At 36.3% G+C, this 20,494-nt stretch overlaps 1 protein-coding gene across 5 annotated transcripts in view; it reads left to right on the top strand.

Moving 5' to 3' along the window:
* AKAP3 (A-kinase anchoring protein 3) overlaps window positions 1–20,494 on the top strand; it is a 33,392-nt gene that overhangs the window by 6,657 nt on the left and 6,241 nt on the right. For 2 of the 5 annotated variants that reach the window (XM_039255759.1, XM_039255758.1), the window contains exons 3-4: window positions 1,686–1,781; window positions 11,720–14,065. In XM_039255759.1, coding sequence (XP_039111690.1) covers window positions 1,686–1,781; window positions 11,720–14,065 — 2,442 coding nt within the window. Of the gene's footprint in view, window positions 1–694; window positions 812–1,098; window positions 1,197–1,685; window positions 1,782–11,719; window positions 14,066–20,494 lie in introns of those variants that run through there. The other 3 variants (XM_039255760.1, XM_039255761.1, XM_039255762.1) reach the window with 3 other exon arrangements.

Raw genomic sequence — 20,494 nt, 5'->3', positions numbered from 1 at the left:
GTGCGGGTGGGGGGACTGAGGATCCAAAGCAAGCTCTAAGCTCTGAGCTGTCAGCAGAGAGCCTGATGCAGAGCTCGAACTCATGAACCATGAGATCATGACTTGAGGAGAAGTTGGACGCTTAACCAACTGACCCACCCAGGAGCCCCTATTTTCTTTTTAATAATTATCCATAATATTCTATATGACAAAAATAATAAATCCATCTATAAATAAGCTTCAGTCTTGTGTGTAATCTGTGTTTGATTTGTGTTGGTTTAATTTTGAGGGAGGATGTCAATCCCCTCTGCTGCCCAGAGTCCTTTAAAACAAATATTTCCAATTAACCAACTATTCAACTGCTAATAATGCTTAACTTACTTCAAGCAAATTTTTATAAAATGCAATTTCATTGTAAAAAATTTGGACTTTATTGTAACAGTTTAAAACAACTTATAACTATTTCAAATACGTTATTTGTTTTGTGCAAATCAAATATGAATATGTATATCTACTTCATAAAAATTTTTAGGCATGTAGAGAGGAAATATTGGCCATCTTATTCTACCTTATTGAGAAGTATAGATGTAAATGAAGTTTGTAAGCAAGGTTTGTAAAGAAGGGAGTTTCAGTATAGAAGCCTGGTAATGGAAATCTGGCATGGAAAAAGAAGTCAAAGAGAAGCTTTTTATACTTATAGATTATCAGTGGACAAATATTGTGATAATTAGCCATATTTTTGAAGACTATCAAATAAGATGCAATGCTATGGAAAGTGAAAAAGACTATGGCCAAAGGAATATAAGAATGGGGGCTATTATGTTATTTTGAGGTGAGTCAAAAGCAAGTATTAGGCATTCTTTCATGATAAATGGCAAGAAATGAAAGAAGACAGTGGTAGCAGCTAGATGGAGGTTTGTAATGGAAGAAGACAACTAAAATGATTATCAGTTTTCTGGTTTGAAAGACCAGCTAGATGGCAGTGCCATTATTGAGATTGGGCATTAGGGAGTAGAGCAAAGTATTGGGAGGGCTATAGAACTGTCAGTATCAGCAAGGGCATCCGTGCAAAGGCCCATTGGATGGTGCACGTGGTATCTCTCTTCTCTTGGCATCCAGATGTTGGCTGAAATATGGAGACTAAGAATTCCCCCAGGATCCTTGGCTATTTGGAGGAAGGATTGGTTTTAAGGAGGATCTACTAGACTATTGTTAATGTAAGTTAAGCTAGTGCTCTAGAAATTAATGAAAATTAGGCATATATTACTTTAAAAATAAGTTGATAGGGCAAAAAAAAAGTTGGTGGGACAAGAGTAGGTAGGGAAGACACTAATTCTATTTTGATCACATTGAGTTTTGAGTGTCTACTGAAAATCCAGGATATGGAAGGGTTATCAAGCAAGAACACACAGAGCAGGACATGGCTACTTAGGTTCATTCATGAACAAATCTGCACTAAGCAATCTAGCATGTGCCAAGCACCAGCCTCAGTACTAGAGACATGTATATTTAAGAAATCTTCCTGCAGTTGAGAGCTGAGGATGAAGAGATCCAGAGTTTGGTGTGGTTGAAGTAGCTCTTGGGACAGGTCTCTGTATTGAACATTGCTCCTATTTTCCAAACCTCAGCCGTTTGCCTTATTTCTCCTTGTGTTCATGTAACCTGTCCCTTTTATGACCCTTTCTAATTGTTTTTTCTACTTCCAGATGTCGGATAGGGTGGACTGGTTACAAAGCCAAAATGGAGTATGCAAAGTTGATGTTTATTCACCTGGAGACAACCAAGCCCAAGACTGGAAAATGGTAAGGACCAACCACTTTTTATAGATTCTAAATTAAGAATAAGTGGAGTACTATTAAGAGTAGCCTTATGCTCTGTACCACCACTGCCCATCTCTTATTTTTGAAGGTGAAATCTTAGGGAAAAATATGAATTCCTCTAGAATGAAAATTACCATCCATATTGTTTTGGGGGGAAATTCTACAATATGGTAATTTCATAAATGAAATATAGTATAATTAATGCAAAACATATATTACAGCTGTAAAATTTTGTTAATTTTCAAACAAAAAGGGATTGGATTTCAAACAGAAATGTCTCCAAAGTTCACAAACTATTTTCTGAAATGTAGAATGCCTCAGAATTCTCAAAAACATAATTCTCATCTAAGTAACATTATCATTCTGCCTTCAGCATCCAACAAACATTTATTAAGTGCTTAGTATCAGGCACTATAAATCAGGGTTCAGTTTGAAGATGGGAAACCAGGGGCGCCTGGGTGGCTTAGTCGGTTAAGTGTCTGACTTTCGCTTAGGTCATGATCTCGTGGTTCGTGGGTTCGGGCCCCGCTTCGGCCTCTGTGCTGACTGCCAGCTCAGAGCCTAGAGCCTGTTTCAGTCTGTGACTCCCTCTCTCTCTCTGACCCTCTCCTGCTCACGCTGTCTCTCTCTCTCTCTCTCCTAGAAATAAATTTAAAAAAGAAGATGGGAAACCATATCAAATAATTTGATATTAAAAAATTTAGTGAGGGGCGCCTGGGTGGCTCAGTTGGTTGAGCATCTGATTTCAGCTTGGCTTATCATCTCGCTGTCAGCACATCCTCTGTTTTTCTCTCTCTGCCCCTCCCTGCTCTCAAAAATAAATAAACATTAAAAAAAAGTTTTTCAACTTAGTGAAAGACAATTAAGTTAACTACTAAAAGCTGTAAAAGAAGACTGTAAGGTTCCAGAAGTAGCAAGTGTAGAGAGAAGCCACTACCCCTGGGCTGCAAGAGAGTGAACAGTAAGTGACTGAGAACTCACAGAAGCTCCTTCTCCTTTAAGGCAGCTTCAGATCTCTTTGGACAGAGTGTGGCTGCCACAGAGCACTAGCCTACTGGTACTGAAGACACTTGCCAGAGGGTGCAAGTGAGCCAGAAATGCAGCGTCTCTCCAGTGCCCTCTACTAACAAAGCCAGTTGCCAAAGAAGAAATGTTTAGAGGGGTCCAATTCCAGTGTCACAGAGCAAGGGAAAGAAGGGTGGACTTGGAGTTGAGAGTCAATCATGGATAACTGGCACAGACTCTGTGCTTAGTCCTAGGGTCAGAGATATAAAAACAGGTTAGACAGAATTCTTTTTCTTTAAGGATTTCATAATCTAATGGAATCGCTATGGTAATTCTCATCCTTAGTATTAATATTTATCAAATACGTATTTGCATGTAATGTTACATGACCCATCTATCTATTCAAAATCTATTTGGTCTATCTTATATAGCCTAAGAGAAAAAATATTAACAAATCTACATAAAATATTAAGACATATAGATAATAAATATCCAATTACTATAGAGTAAGTGCCAATCAAAACTGCTTCTATTAGATCTTTTATTTACCTTTCCTCTTTCCTGTAGAAAAACAAAAGATAGATCAGTTTCAATACTAAATCAAATTAACAAAACAGTAATGATTTATCATTAAGGAAGGAACACTCTGGGCAATGCAAAAATAAATAAATAAAAACAGTTTCTGCCCTCATAGACCTTATCATTAATTTGGGAAAATAAAAAATATACATGTGAAATATAAATATAATATGAAAATTCTTTTTTTTTTAAAGTGTTTTTTTTAATGTTTTATTTATTTCTAGGAGAGAGAGAGAGAGAGACAGCGTGAGCAGGGGAGGGTCAGAGAGAGAGGGAGTCACAGACTCTGAAATAGGCTCCAGGCTCTGAGCTGGCAGTCAGCACAGAGCCTGACGCGGGGCTCAAACCCACGAACCGCGAGATCATGACCCAAGCGAAAGTCGGACGCTCAACCGACTAAGCCACCCAGGCGCCCCTGAAAATTCTTAATAACCAATAGATCCTAATTATAAGAAGTTCATGATAATTTGCCAAATGGATTTTCTGGCAGTAATTGCTTTAGGGGTTTAAAGGATAGATCAAGGGGGACAATGGCCAAGGAAAATTTCATAAAGTATGCTTAGCAGAGCTAGAGGTGAAGAAGAATAGAATGGGAGCTATATATGTTAACTTCAAACTAAGGTACTGGAGCAGAAGATGACTGAGGAGAAAAAATTAAACACCTTAACCCTTGTTATGTTCTCTTTCATGGATGTGAATAATTTCCCTGGCCTTGATTAAGAAAGACTCAGAAATGGGGCACCTGGGTGTCTCAGTTGGTTAAGTTTTCAACTTTGGCTCATGTCATGATCTCACAGTTTGTGAGTTCAAGCCCTGCATTAGGCTTTGTGCTGACAGCTTGAAGCCTGGAGCCTGCTTCAGATTCTGTGCCTCCCTCTCTTTCTGCCCCTCCCCTGCTCACATTCTCTCTCTCTCTCTCTCTCTCTCTGTCTCTCTCTCTCTCTCTCTCAAATATAAATAAACATTAAGAAAAAAAATTTTTAAAGAAAGACTCAGAAGTAATTTGGCATCCACCTTCCCTACCTGTTCATGATACTACTGTACAAGAAGAGAAAGAATTAAAGGTTTCAAGAGAGCAATGGGGTTTGGAAGATATAGATGTTTGATTGTAGACTGCATTATAGAAATAAGCATGTGATTAGTCTTTCAGTCAGTCCTTACGGCTTCATCAACCACTTTTGCAAAGTTCTTCTGGATCGAGTGGAATAATGGACATAGGGTGCACATTTTTTAGGTGTAAAAATGTAAATAGGCAATAAAAACCTATAAATACAGTCAGCTAACCGTTCTTTATGCTCTATTATAAAGTTGTATGCTATGCTATAACTTTTTTAATGTTCTAAGAAAAGAAAAAGGTAAGAGAATAAGCCCTACATCTGAATTCTAATAAGACTTTCCTGTATATGTTACAGCCCAAATATGGAACATGCCTATTTACAGATAGTGTGCCTATCTTTAAATAAGTAGATAATATTAAGGGATAATTTTCAAAAGGTAAAATCAAGACTCCCAGTCAGATATTAAAATGAACACATGTTAAAGATTTTATTTAACTCATTAATGAGGAAATGGTGAGGTGTTACAACCAGTTCAAAGGAGAATAAAAAGAAGATATGTATTATAGATCAGAAATATTAAAATGAATGTGCAAATAGAGGTAAAACTGGCTTCTTCCACAATGCAGAAGGAAGTCAGCTGAACCTTCACTAGACAGAATTTATGTGTCTACAGACCTGTAGAATTATTCTGCATTGTTGTCAACTATCTACAGCTTACAGTTGTAAAATAGCTCACACAGAATCAGAATTAGATTATGTGGAGGGCTGTAAACAATGCTTAGTCTGTAAACTATAGACTATATAGAATGGATCATTTTCTACTGGAGCACAAATTTTTTTACCTAAGGTTGCCTACATTTTGATAAATCTCAAAGTAAGGTAACTTTTGATCATAAAACAAGGCTAATTTCATCACATTTGAGCTATTATTTACATAGGTATAGCAATCAGATAGGCCTTAAGTTTGCTTTACTGGAAGTTTTCGTGAGGTTGGACTTGTAAAGGCCTCCATCATTCGATATCCTGAGACTAGGAAGTCGAAACCAACAAACTCTTCCTACCAGGTTTCACCTGTAGGTCCTAGAAAAACTAGCATGTACACCGCTGGGTTTCTCTGAAACCATTGTTCCTAAAAATAGTTAAGTTATACTAATGAAAATGTTTAGGCCAAGTACTTTCCATTTTTTTTCTATTACATACACACACATACACACACATACACACACACACACACACACACACACACACACACATACACATACAGAATGTGGGGATGGGGGAGGTATATAATTGTGAACTGTTAAACACAAGCTAAAGTACCATCTAGCCAAACTCATGAGCACATATAAGACAACTATCACAGCCATATACATCCCTTACATAACAAAGCAGCAGAAGTAGACACATATATTAACAGATGTAAAGATACAGCCTCTCTATCATAATAAAAAATAAGAAACAAAAACATACAGACTATTTTTAGCCATCAATGTTTTAATATTCTATCTTACTTAGAAATGAGCAAAGTATCCAATTAATATCCATTAATTAAATCAACTTAATACCAGTGTTTTAAGTTGCACAAAGATGCTGGAAATTTACAATCAAGCCAACAATACTATAAAATATAATAACTGTTGAAGTAAAGGTTGTCAGAATAATCATTCAATTTGATTAAAAAAATTTATATTTTTCATGATCTTAAACATTAAGTAATATAGCTTATTGGATTTGTATAACCTGTGAAAGTTTATGAAGACCATATCAAATAAATAAAATAAGTAAATAAGTAAAATAAAAATACTGAGCAATCATAAGAGACATAGCTGTTTTTATGAAATCAAAATTATTAAATTTGTTTGTCAAAGATTACCCTAACTTATGTGAACTTAAACTCCTAAAATCTTAACCTGAGTAAGAGTAGAGATCCTTAAATTTAAGAGACTTTATAACCTAATTTAGCATCATGTGGAAGTAGGAAGGCATTATTGCTTACACTTAATGCTCTTTTGAATGACAAATACTGATAGCTTACAGCCTCAATTCTAAACTTGCAGCCATTAGAGTCAAATGTCCAGTTTTCAACAAAAATCACGAGGCATACAAAGAAACAGAGTAGTGTGGCTCACTCAAAGCAACAAAGTAGGTCAACAGAAACTGTCTGAAAAAGAACTGATGGCAGATCCACTAGACAAAGACTATAAAGCAACTGTCTTAAAGATACTCAAAGAACTAAAAGAAACATGTAGAGAAAGCTGAGAAAAAAATGTATGAAGAAAATGCAAATATCAAAAAGAGATAGAAAACCTAGAGATAACCTAAATAAATTCTGGAGATCAGAAGTATAATAACTGAATCAAAAATTTCGCTAAAGGGATTCAAAGGCAGATTTGAGCAAGCAGGAGAAGGAAACAGAAAACTTGAAAACAAGATAATGAAAATTATCAACTCTAAGGAACAGAAAGAAAAAGGATTGAAGTGAACAGAGCCAAAGGAACCTGTGGGACACCAGCAAACAAACATAGCACATTGTGGGAGTCCAAGGAGAAGAGAAAGAGAAAGGACAGAGAGAATATTTGAAGAAATAATGTCTTAAAGCTTTGCAAATCTGATTAAGAGACATGAATATAAACACCCAAGAAGTTCCATAAACTCCAAGAAAGATGAACTCAAAAGAGACCCACGCTGAGACACATTACAATCAAACTTTCAAAAGACAAAGACAAAGGGAATATTGGTGGAAGTGATGTTTGATATTGACAGGCCTGGACCACAAATTTTCCCATTCAATTCTCTGTGATTTTGATATTTCCCCATGAACCTGAAGAATAGATTTTGAGGAGAGCGAAGCCATGCAAAAGCAGAACCTAGGTCCCTGAGTCACTGCAAAGAAAACTTCTCATTGAATGTCCTCTCCAAACAAAGTGATTGAGAAATAAACGTCTGTTTTCTTATACCACTGACACTTCAGGGGCTATTTGATTTAAACCTAGGATTATCCCAAATGCTATAGCTTGCATATGTCATTTTGTTGTCAGGAACACCCACCCTGTTATATCTGACTACCAAAATGTTTAAAAGTCCATCTCAAATGCCACTTTTTCTAGTCACCCACCCCAAATTATCTGGCCCTTTTGTAACATTAAGCATCTCTCTTTTTATTATTTTATAGCACTGATCACAGTATTTAGTAATATTTGTGTTCATATTTTGTCCCTACGATGGACTTTATGCTTCCAGAAGCCAAGATAATATTTCTTTCATCTTTACATGTCCCACAGTATCTAGTAGAGTGTGTTGTGCACGGACACTATATACATATTGAATTATGCAGGTAGTTTTTATTACATATCATCTCCCCTAAATCCCTAAATCACCTCTGTAGTAGAGGCCCATCAGGTTGGTCCTCCCAATGGATAGTTTGCATATTGGAACCCAATTTTTCTATTCCTTGAATGCTGTCTTTGCTCTGAATCCACTACCTTTTCTCTGTCTCTTTCTTGGACGTGCCTATAGGCAGCTTTCTTTCTTAACACCTCTTCTTAAAGCTAAATTATATCCATATAGAATTTCCCACTTGTTACTGATCTTTGGTTCAGAAAAACAATTTTTAAAGTTTATTTATTTTGAGAGAGAGCACAAGTGGGTGAGGGGCAAGGGGGCGGAAATCCCAAACAGGCTCTGCACTGTCCACACAGAGCCTGACATGCGGCTTGAACTCACAATCTATGAGATCATGACCTGAGCTGAAATCAAGAGTCAGACACTTAACCAACTGAGCCACCCAGGCACCCCAGAAAAAAAACATTTAAAAAATTCATCACAGAAACTCAGCAAGTAGTTTCCCCGTAGCTCCTACCTGGTCTGATAGGAATGAATCAAAGTACACATCCTTAGCCATACTGTCTTTCAGCACTTCTCTTTTCATCTAGAGCAGTACTTGCCCATATATACAGGAAGTCAAGTTTCATTCCCTAGTACTCCCACAGATGAATAACTGTGTTTCACTGTATCATCAAGCCTATTGACTTCTTAATCGTCTCTTACCTCTTCTGAAATCTAATCTCAACTTGAAATGTTTGAGTAATATTAATTCATATACACCTCTATAAGGTTACATATTTTTGTGCATGTTATCTCATTTAATACTAATTATAACCACATAAGGAAATTATTAAAATTAATATTTACCAGATGATCTGGCAATTCCATTGTATATCTGAAAGAAACAAAATCACTATTTTGAAGAGATGGCTACACCTCTGTGTTTATTGCAGCATTATTTACAATAGCCAACACATGAAAGCAACCTAAGTGTGCATCCATGGATGACTGAATAAAGAAAATGTGGTTTATATACACAACAGAATATTATCCAGCCATAAAAGAAGGAAGTCTTGCCACTTGCAATAACATGGATGGACCTAGAGAGTATTAAGCTAAGTGAAATAAGTCAGACAGAGAAAGACAAATACCATATGATCTCACTTATAGGTAGAATCTTAAAAAAAAAAAAGCAAAAAAACTCATAGATGCAAAGAACAGATGAGTGGTTTCCAGAGGTGGGTGTTGTGAGAGTGAGCAAAATGGGTGAAGAGAGTCAAAAGGTATAAACTTCCAGCTATAAAATAAATAAATCCTGGGGATAATGTATAGCATAGTGACCATAGTTAATAATACTACATTATATATTTGAACGTTGCAAAGAAAGTAGATCTTAAAAGTTCTCATCACAAGAAAAATAATTTTGAGCTATGCGTGGTGTTAATTAGACTTATGGTAGTGATCATTTTACAATATATACAAATATTGGATCATTATATCATAATTTGCACCCAAAACTAATATAATGTTATATGTCAATTAAATCTCAATAAAAAATTCTAAATTTTTAGTCATGCATCAAAAGTAAACACAAACACAAAACACACATGTCCAGAAATCAAAGAGCTCTTCTCCTTCCAAGTGGGCACAAAATTCTTAATTAGTTTGAACTTGAGAGGAACAAAAAATACATTGTCTCTCACCCAATATAGAATAGATCTATATAAACAATTATTCCATTAAAGAGATTGCAAAATGGTTAAGCAATAAAACCAAAATCTTGATCATTGCTGCCATCAATGGTTATTGGCCATAAAATAACAAAAATGAAAACCAAAAGCAAAATCAGTACATAGGAAAATTAAAACTAGAAAAAAGAGAATGTCTGCAAAGTTCTATTGCCACCTTGAATTCATCTCTGGGGTCAAAGAAAAGCTGCACCTGGTACACTTCCCTCAAGACTCCCTCAAGGTGAATCTGTTGAACATCTTGCCAAAGACTTGGAAAACTGTTAAAATATCATTTTCAGAGAAGGGTGAATTAATAAGCTTCATCTTAAGTTTATTTTAAACTCATATTAAAGGTTTAATTTAATCATTAACAAGGAACTGGTGAGGTTCAAAGGAGAATTGAAGAAAAGAACAACATATATATATCAGGAATATCAAAGTGAAGGTGCAAATGTAGGCAAACCTGACATTTTCCATGGTGGGGGAGGAAGTCAGCGGAACCTTCTCTGCTCAGAATTAAAATGTATAAATAAGAATTCTATTAAATTGCTATCAGTTATCTACAGAGCTGTAAAATACCTCCCAAGAATATCAGAAGATGTGGAAGACTATGCTATAAGATTATGCATAGTGTTCCACTGAAGTACAAAATTTCCCTGAAGTAGCTGTTATTCAAATTAGGAGAACCATCTCAGAGGACTTTACACCAAGTGCTATGGCCCATGGACTGCTTAAACCAGCCCCATAGCAGACTGATACATCTGCTTTTCTCTTCTTTTCAATTCATCAAAATACAGCTGTGTACTGCAGATGTAGAGAGCCAATTCTAGAGTCAGAACTGGATTTGAATACTAAATTCCATCTTATAGTAGCTCTGAGATACTAGCCAATTTATGTAACTTCTCTAAGCTGCAGTTTTGTCACCTATGAAACTAAAATAGTAATACCCCCCATGTAGAGCATATATGTGGATTAAGTAAAATCATGTGTGTGAAACACTTAGTACAGTGCCTGGCAAACACAAATATTTATGAAATAGTATCTCGTAATTATATGACACTTGGTAATTAAAATACCAAATCATTCTTTGTTTTTTGATGATTATAAATTATCACATTTAATCCTTATAACAATACTATGAAGAATTTACTGTTATTACTCCCATTTCACAGATAAAAAACTGGAAACTTGAGTAATAAAGTATCCAACTTAAGAAAGTTTAATAGAGTTAGTTAAAAACATAACAAAGCAAGTAACACAAAGGTATGTCAAAAAAGGAAAAATTTTAATCACTCATATTTCTACCATTCTGTGGTTACTACTGTGAACCAAATCATTCTTTAATGATGGGCAATACTTGTAGTCATTCCTAGACAGACATTACTCTATTACACTGCTCCTTTACATTTGATAGTAAATAGGACACTTTCAGATATTATTTAGCCTGTGTTCAAGTGAAAATTGTAGATTATAATATGTAAACATATATGGACATGTGCTTATCACAGCTATTGTCCATTAAAGAATCTGTATTTATTCAAAACTAATAAATTGTCTACAAATATTCCTCAATTATAAATTAGATTTTTCACTTAAGTGATATCAAACAGTTCATTGGAAGCAACTTAACATATCAAGAATGTGCTTGTATAGCCTGGCAAAGTGGTCAGTTATGCACAATTGTCCTGGAATTCTCTAATTGTTTGAAAGCTATAGTTGTAGTAAGACACCTAAATAAAAACAGATAAACCATAGGAAATAGCAAGTAATATAAATATAAGAAAAACTGGATTCAGTTCAAATTCTAACTCTGCTGTGTAGCTGATGACTTTCAGATCTTAAGGATATATGTTGTTAAGAGCAATATGTAGTGCCTAACACAGGGGCTCAAGAGTCAGACTGCCTAGATTGGAATTCCTGCTCCATCAGTGATTAGCTGTATAAACCTCAGATAAGTAACTAACTTAATTTCTCAGTTCTTCAATTCCCCCCTCTGTAAAATGCAGATAATAAGAGAACTAACATTTAAGTTTACTGCAAAATAATGTTAAATGAGATAATAGTCTCAAATACTTGGAACAGTGCCTGATACATACTAAGTACTCTATAAATGTTGGTTATTTTTATTGTGACGGTGCAGCAGTTAAGGCTTGAGAGACGTGACCATTTTTGTAACTAATCTTTGAGATTGTCCTGAATGTCCTATATCTTTACTCTGTTATAGTCGGATGAATCCTTGTCTGTTTTTAAGGAAGCCTCAACTGATCCTATCAGAGTGCTCAGCTGGCTCCGCAGAGATCTGGAAAAAAGTACAGCAGGGTTCCAAGATGTTAGATTCAAGCCTGGAGAATCTTCACTCGGCAGGGAAATGAGCAGCTTAGGAGGAGACCCCCGCAAGGGTTTCTCTGTGGACTATTACAATTCCACCACCAAGGGCAGTCCAGGAAGATTGCATTTTGAGGTGATGCACAGAGAGAACCCCGTCCAGGGCCCCAGTGTCAAACTTGGTAATGGGAGTTCAGTAGATGAAGTTTCCTTCTATGCTAATCGCCTCACAAATCTAGTCATAGCCATGGCCCGCAAGGAGATCAATGAGAAGATAGATGGCTCTGAAAACAAATGTGTCCACCAGTCATTGTACATAGGAGATGAGCCCACACCCAACAAAAGCTTGAGTAAAGTGGCATCAGAGCTGGTGAATGAGACAGTCTCTGCCTGTTCCAAGAATGTTACCTCAGATAAGGCTCCTGGCTCTGGTGACAGAGCCTCAGGATTATTACGGAGTCCCCCAAATTTGAAATATAAGACTACTCTGAAGATCAAGGAGAGCACCAAGGAAGGCAAGGGCCCGGATGACAAGCCTGCTTCTAAGAAGTCTTTCTTCTATAAGGAGGTGTTTGAATCGCGTAATGCAGGTGATGCCAAAGAGGGTGCAAGGTTACCTGGGGAGAGAAAGATGTTCAGAGAGCAAGAAAGGCCTGATGACTTTACAGCTTCTGTTAGTCAAGGGATCATGACCTATGCTAACAGTGTCGTATCTGACATGATGGTTTCCATCATGAAGACACTGAGGATCCAAGTGAAGGACACAACTATTGCCACCATCCTGCTAAAGAAGGTACTACTCAAACATGCCAAAGACGTTGTCTCAGATCTCATTGACTCCTTCATGAAGAACCTCCACAATGTCACAGGGACCCTCATGACTGATACAGACTTTGTCTCAGCTGTGAAAAGAAGCCTATTCACTCACGGAAGTGAGAAGGCCGCAGATATCATGGATGCCATGCTGGGTAAGTTATACACTGTGATGTTTGCAAAGAAACCTCCAGAAATTATCAGGAAAACCAAGGACAAGTCTGAGAGTTACTCCCTTGTCTCCATGAAGGGAACAGGTGACCCTAGAAACCAAAATGTAAATTTTGCATCTATGAGATCTGAAGGTAATTTGAAGGAAAAAATGTACTGTCCTGTCTCTAAACCAGAGAAGACTTGTGCCGAAACTCTGGGTGAACACATTATCAAAGAGGGATTGACCATTTGGCATAAAAGTCAGCAAAAAGAAGGAACACCTCTGGGTTTCCAACGGGCAACATTTGAAGCTCCCAATAAACAGTATAGGCCTGTACCAGACATTCCCCTGGGATACCCTCTGGACACATGCAACTTCAGCCCCCCTACACAATGCCGAGAGAAACCTGAGAATTTTATGTGTGATTCAGACTCCTGGGCCAAGGACCTTATCGTATCAGCCTTACTTCTAATTCAATACCACCTGGCACAGGGAGGAAGCATGGATGCACAGAGCTTCCTTGAAGCCGCTGGCAGCACCAACTTGCCTGCCAACAAGTCTGCTGAAGCTTCTGACGAGTCCACCCCTAAGTCTCCTGCTATGGGAGGTGACCAAGAGGAAGCAGAAAAGAAGGATCTAAAGAGTGTTTTCTTTAACTTTATCCGGAATTTACTTGGTGCGACCATTTTCAAGAGTGACCGTAGCTCTGAACCCAAGGTGCCAGAACAGCCAATTAAAGAAGAATATAGCCACCAGTGTGAAAGACCTGTGACCCCTTCTCCTGTCAAATTAAGTGAAGGCGATGAGGCTGGTGGTACCTTTGCTGGGCTGACCAAGATGGTTGTTAACCAGCTAGATGGCCACATGAATGGGCAGATGTTAGAATATTTGATAGATTCAGTGATGAAGTTATGTCTCATTATTGCCAAATCCTGTGACTCTCCCTTGGAAGAGCTGGGAGACGATAAGTCTGGGGATGCAAGCAGGCCAACTTCAGCCTTCCCAGATAATTTATATGAGTGTTTACCAGTCAAAGGCACAGGGACAGCAGAGACTCTCCTGCAGAATGCCTATCAAGCTATCCATAATGAATTGAGAGGTATATCAGGACAGCCCCCTGAAGGGTGTGCAGCACCCAAAGTGATTGTCAGCAATCATAGCCTAACTGATACAGTTCAGAACAAGCAACTCCAAGCCGTACTTCAGTGGGTAGCTGCCTCTGAACTCAATGTCCCTATTTTGTACTTTGCTGGTGATGATGAAGGAATCCAGGAGAAGGTAAGGAAGTAGAGTCAGAGGAATTTGGAGAGATTTATTAGGTGTTAATTAGGGTTTTAAGTTCTGTTTACTTTCTGAATGGGAAGACAGCCACAAGAAGAGTAGAAGGGGGACAGCAAGAATTTGAAGATGCCTCTTGGTAGAAATAACAGATAAAGTAATATTAGATTTTGCCCAATAAGAAGTATATCAAAGGGGGAGAAGAGGGATAAGTTTTATATAATCACATATATAAGTGGCATAAGTTTTATATTTATCATATCATATATACATATGTATATGTATATATATTTTTCCTACATGTATTGGTGGGAATGCACAGATAAAAAACCTCTAAGAGGTTTAGCAAGAATCAGATAAAGGTCTGGGCCTCAGGCTGAAGTTTGGATGAGATAGTACATTTCCCAAAGAATAAGAAAGAACTGCTTGGAGGCATCTTAGTGTGTTGAGGGGTTTGGGAGTGGGGTAAATGATCTAGGCTTATGCCCTTTCAAACCTGTGATTATTCTCTCAGCTGGTTGTCTAGGAAGTACTGAGGATTTGAAGGGATTCAATAAATAACATCCCTATTCCCCGTACTCTAAGTTTAATTGAGAAATAAGACTAAAGAATAAGGCAGGTGGGAAAGCAACTTTTCACTGCTATTACTTGATAAAGGTAAGTGTGCCTTGTGCCTTGTAACTCCTTGCTCCTCTGGGTATAGGCCTTGGACCTGCTTACTGAAGATAAGTGCGTGTGTGTGTGTTAGGATTGTCATACAACAAACACTACCGGCAGACCTCAAAGACATTGTGGGTTCCATTCCACATGACTGCAATAAAGTCAAATATTTTTTGGTTTCCCAGTTGCATATAAAAGTTATGTTTGTGGGCGCCTGGGTGGCTTAGTCGGTTAAGCGTCCGACTTTCGCTTAGGTCATGATCTCGCGGTTCGTGGGTTCGAGCCCCGCGTCGGGCTCTGTGCTGACTGCCAGCTCAGAGCCTGGAGCCTGTTTCAGAGTCTGTGACTCCCTCTCTCTCTGACCCTCCCCTGCTCATGCTGTCTCTCTCTCTCTCTCTCCCTCTCTCTCCTAGAAATAAATAAAACATTTAAAAAAAAAAAGTTATGTTTGCATTATAGTGTGCACCAGCATTACTTCTTTAAAAAGTACATACTTTAATGAAAAATGTTTTATTGCTAAAAGTGCCAACCATCTTTTGAGCTCTTAGCAAGTATAATCACTAGTCAAAGTCACTACATGCCCATCACCGCCCCCTTCCCCTTGTTGGGATGAGCACTGGGTGTTATATGGAATCCAAATTGACAATAAACTATGAAAGAAAAAAATCATAATGAAAAAGTTTGAAATACTGGGAGAATTACCAAAATATGACACAAAGACAAAGTGAAAAAATTGTGTTGGAAAAATGACACCAATATGTTTGATTAATGCAAGGTTGTCACAAACTTTTACTTTGTAAAAAATACAATGTCTGCAAAGTGCAATAAAGCAAAGCACAATAAAACAAGTGTACCTGTATATCTGTTTCAGGTGTACAACATTATAATTCAATATCTGGATATACTATAAAGTGATTATCACCATAAGTCTAGTTACCATCCATTACCACAACATTCACCTCTTTCACCCATTTCACCCGCCCCTAACCCAGTTTCCCTCTAGTAACTACCAATCTATTCTCTCTCTCTGAGTGTTTTTGTTTTGTTTTATTTGTTTTGTTTTTTAGATTCCAGATATAAATCTGGAAATCATATAGTATTTGTCTTTCTCTACCTGACTTATTCCACTTAGCATAACACACTCAAGTTTCACCCTCAAGTTGTCACAAGTGGCAAGATTTCCTCCCTTTTATGGCTGAGTACTATTCTATTACACACACACACACACACACACACACACACACACACACACTATACCTTCTTTACCCATTTGTCCATTGAAGGACATGGGGTTGTTTCTATGTCTTGGTACTGTAAAAAATGCTGCAATGAACATGCAGGTTCATATAGCTTTTCAAATTTGTGTTTTTGTATTCTTCAGATAAATAATCAGATGTGAAATTGCTGGGTTATAGGGTAGCTCTATTTTTTATTTTTTTTGAAGAATAGGTTGCCTTTTCATTTTGTTGATGGTTTCTATTGCTCTGCAGAAGCTTTTTAGTTTGATTTAGTCCTGTTTATTTTTTCTTTCATTTCCCTTGCCTTTGGAGTCAGACTCAAAAAAAAAAAAATTACTAAGACCAATGGAGCTTACCACCTCTGTCTTCTTCAGGGATTTTATGGTTTCAGGTCTCACATTCAAGTACTTAATCCATTTTGAGTTAATTTCTTATATGATGTAGGGTAGTTGTCTAGTTTCATACTTTTGTGTGTAGGTGTCCAGTTTCCTCAGGACAATTTATTGAATAAACTTTTCTTTCCCTGTTGCATATTCTAGGCTCCTTTTAGTAAACTAATTGACTATATATATTTGGGTTTATTTTTGGGCCCATTATTCTGTTCCAATGACATGTGTCTGTTTTTAATAGCAAAACCATATTGTTTTGATTAATATAGCTTTGTAGAGCAGTTTAGCATCAGTGAGCATGGTACATCCAGGTTTGTTTTTTCTTTCTCAAGACTGCTTTGGCTATGTGGGGCCTTTTTTGGTTCCTTACAAATTTTAGAATTATTTGTTTTAGGTCTGTGAAAAATGCCACTGAAATTTTGATACATATTGTATTGAATTTGTAGATTGTTTTGGGTAGTATGGACATTTTAACAATGTTAGCTCTTCCGATCCATGAGCACAGGATACCTTTATGTTTATTTGTCTCATCTTCAGTTTCTTTTATCAGTGTCTTACAATGTTCATTTCACAGTACTTTCACTTTTTTGGTTAAATTTATTTCTATTATTCTTTGTGATGCAATTGTAAATAGGATTGTTTTAATTTCTCTTTTTAATAATTTGTTATTATTGTATAGAAACAACAGATTTCTGTACATTGATTTTTTTTCCTGCAACTTTATTGAATTCATAAATTAGTTCTGACAGGTTTTTGGTGAAGTCTTTAGGGTTTTCAATATATTATCATGTCATCCGTAATTAGAGACAATTTTTCTTCTTCCTTTATGATTTGGATGCCCTTCATATCTTTTCCTTGCCTAATTTCTATGGCTAGTGGCTAGAGTAGGCATTCTTGTATTCTTCCTGATCTCAGAATAAAAGCTTTCAACTGTTCACCATTGAGTATGATATTAGCTGTGGCTTTGCCCTACAAAGCCTTCATTGTATAGAGGTAGGTTCCTTCTATTCCCACTTCGTGGAATGGTTTTTCTTTTTTATCATAAGTGGATATTAAATTTCGTCATGTGCTTCTTTCTGCATTTATTGAGATGATCATATATTTTAATCATTTTGTTAATGTGGTATATCATATTGATTCATTTGCAAATGTTGAGCCATCCTTGCATCCTTGGAATAAATCCCACTTGAGCATGGTGTATGATTCTTCTATTGTACTGTTGAATTTGGTTTGCTAATATTTTGTAAAGGATTTTGTATCTTTGTCATTAGGGATATTGGACTGTGATTTTTTTCTCTGGTGTCCTTATTTGGTTTTGGTATCAGGGTAATGCTGGCCTTGTACAATGAGTTTGGGAACGTTCTCTCCTCTTCAGTTTTTTGGAAGAGTTTGAGAAAGATAGGTATAAAATCTTTTTGAATGTCTGGTAGAATTCACCAGTTGAAGCCATCTGGTCTTGGACTTTTGTTTGTTGACTCAGATTACTGATTTAATCTCCTTGCTAGAAATTGATCTATTCAGATTTTCTTCATGATCCAGTCTTGAAAGATTATATTTCTAGGAATTTATCCATTTTTTTCTAGGTTGTCCAATTTGTGGTATGTAATTTTTCATAGTACTCTATTATAACCCTTTGTATTTCTGTAGTATCAGTTGTAACTTCTCCTCTTTCATTTTTTATTTTATTTGAGCCCTGTGTGTGTGTCCTTAGATCTGAAGTAAACAAATCTCTTGCAGGCAACAAACAGATGGGTCTTGTGTGTGTGTGTTTATCCATTTTGTTGATTATTTTCTGTTTCTGTTGTTCCTCTCTGTTCCTTTCTTCTCTTGTGGTTTGGTGATTTTCTTTAATGTTATGTTTAGATTTCTTTCTCATTATTTTATGTGTATCTACTATAGATTGTTGCTTTATAGTTACCATGAGGTTTACATATAACATATATATACAACAGTCTATTTTAAGTCGATAGCATTTTAAATTTGAGCACATTTAAAAAATTCTACATTTTTACATACACCCCCATGTTTTGTTTTGTTTTGTTTTGTTTTTTATTTTTTATACATTTTTTTAATTTTTAAAAATTTTTTTTTACAAATAGTTTATTGTCAAATTAGTTTCCACATAACACTCAGTGCTCATCCCCACAAGTGTCCTCCTCCAGGCCCATCCCCCCCTCCCCCACTATGTTTTGTTTTTGTAATGTCCTATTTTACATATTTTTATTTTGTATATCCCTTAACTGTTACACTGAATTTTGCTACTTATGTCTTTTAGCCTTTGTATTAGCTTTATAAGTGGCTAATTCACTACTTTTACTAACATTTGCATTTACCAAAGAGATTTTTACTTTCATGTGTTTTCTTGTTACTAGTTAGTGCTTTTTATTTTTAGCTTAAAGAAGTTCCTTTAACATTTCTTATAAGGTAGTTTAGTAGTAATGGACTTCTTTAGTTTTTGCTTTTCTGGGAAATTCTTTATCTCTACTTCAATTTTGATTGATAACCTTGCCAGTAGAGTCTTCTCCATTGGAAGATTTTTGTTCCCTAGCCCTTTGAATATATCATACCACTCCCTTCTGGCCTACAAAATTTTTGCTGAAAAATCTACTGACAGTCTTATGGGGGCTCCCTTCTATATGACAAGTTGTATTTCTCTTGCTGCTTTTAATATTCTCTTCTTATCTTTAACATTTGACATCATAATTATAAATTAAATAATCTCTTTGGGTTTATTTTTTGTGGAACTTTCATTACTTCCTGAAGTTGAATGTCTGTTTCCCCAGGTTAGGAAAATTTTTAGCCATTATTTCTTCAAATAAATTTTCTACTGTTTTCTCTCTCTTCTGGGCTCCTATAATGCAGATATTACTCTGCTTAATGTTGTCCTACAAAAAGAAATTATTTTTTCTTTTTGCTCCTCTAATTGGGTCACTTCCACTGCTATCTTCTGGGTCACTGATCTGTTCTTCTACTTCATCTAGTCTTCTGTTGAAACCCTTTAGTGCATTTTTCAGTTTAACTATTGCATTCTTTAGATATGAGACTTCCGTCTGGTACTTTCTTATCTTTTCCATCTCATTATTGAAGTTCTCACCATGTTTACCCATCTTCCCCTGAGTTTGGTGAGCATCTTTATGACCACTATTTTGAACTCTTTATCAGGTAGATTACTTATCTCCATTTCATTAAGATCTTTTTTTGTTGTTGTTGCGGTTTGTCTTATTCTTTTGTTTGGAACATATCCCTCTGTCTTCTCCTCTTGTTTAACTCTCTGTTTGTTTCTATGTATTAGGTGAAACAGCAATCTTTCCCAGTCTTGAAGGAATGACCTTGTGTAGGAGATGAAAGTTCTTATTCAGCTGTACCCTAGCTTTTGTTTTTTTCCTAGATCTTGGTGATTTTCTAAGTAGCCTGATTTGTTCTTTTTTAATATAAATTACTGTCAATTTAGCCAACATTCAATGTAAAGTGTTCTCTTGATTTTGGGGGAAGAATCCCATGACTCATCTCTTACAGACAACACCCAGTCCTCGTACCAACAAGTGCCCTCCTCAATGCCCATCACCCATTTCTCCCTCTCCCCCACCCCAAAATCAACCCCAGATTGTTCTCTGTATTTAAGAGTCTCTTATGGGCTTACCCCTCTCTGTTTGAAACTACTTTTTCCCATTGTCTTCTATTAAGTTTCTCAAGTTCCACATATGAGTAAAAATTTATGATATCTGTCTTTCTCTGACTGACCTATTTCACTTAGCATAATACCCTCCAGTTACGTCCATGCTATTGCAAATGTCAGGATGTCATTTTATATATGTGTGTGTTTATTTATATAAATAAATAAATAAATAACAGATATATAAGCATATATATATATATATATACTTATCTCCATATATGTATATGTTTATTTATTTATTTACCACATTTTCATTATCCATTCATCAGTTGATGGACATTTGGGCTTTTCCCAACAATCTGGCTATTGTTGAAATCACTGCTATGTATATTGGAGTACATGTGCCCCAATGAATCAGCACTCCTGTATCCTTTGAATAAATTCCTAGTAGTACTATAGCTGGGTTGTAGGGTAGTTCTATTTTTAATTTTATGAGGAACCTCCACAGTCTTTTCCAGAGCGACTG

This window comes from Hyaena hyaena, unplaced genomic scaffold (genome assembly GCF_003009895.1).
Source record: "Hyaena hyaena isolate Hyena2069 unplaced genomic scaffold, ASM300989v1 scaffold_547, whole genome shotgun sequence".
Taxonomy (NCBI): Eukaryota; Metazoa; Chordata; class Mammalia; order Carnivora; family Hyaenidae; genus Hyaena; species Hyaena hyaena.
Note: the sequence above shows the minus strand (reverse complement) of the source record. Positions and strands in the feature narration are given on the sequence as shown.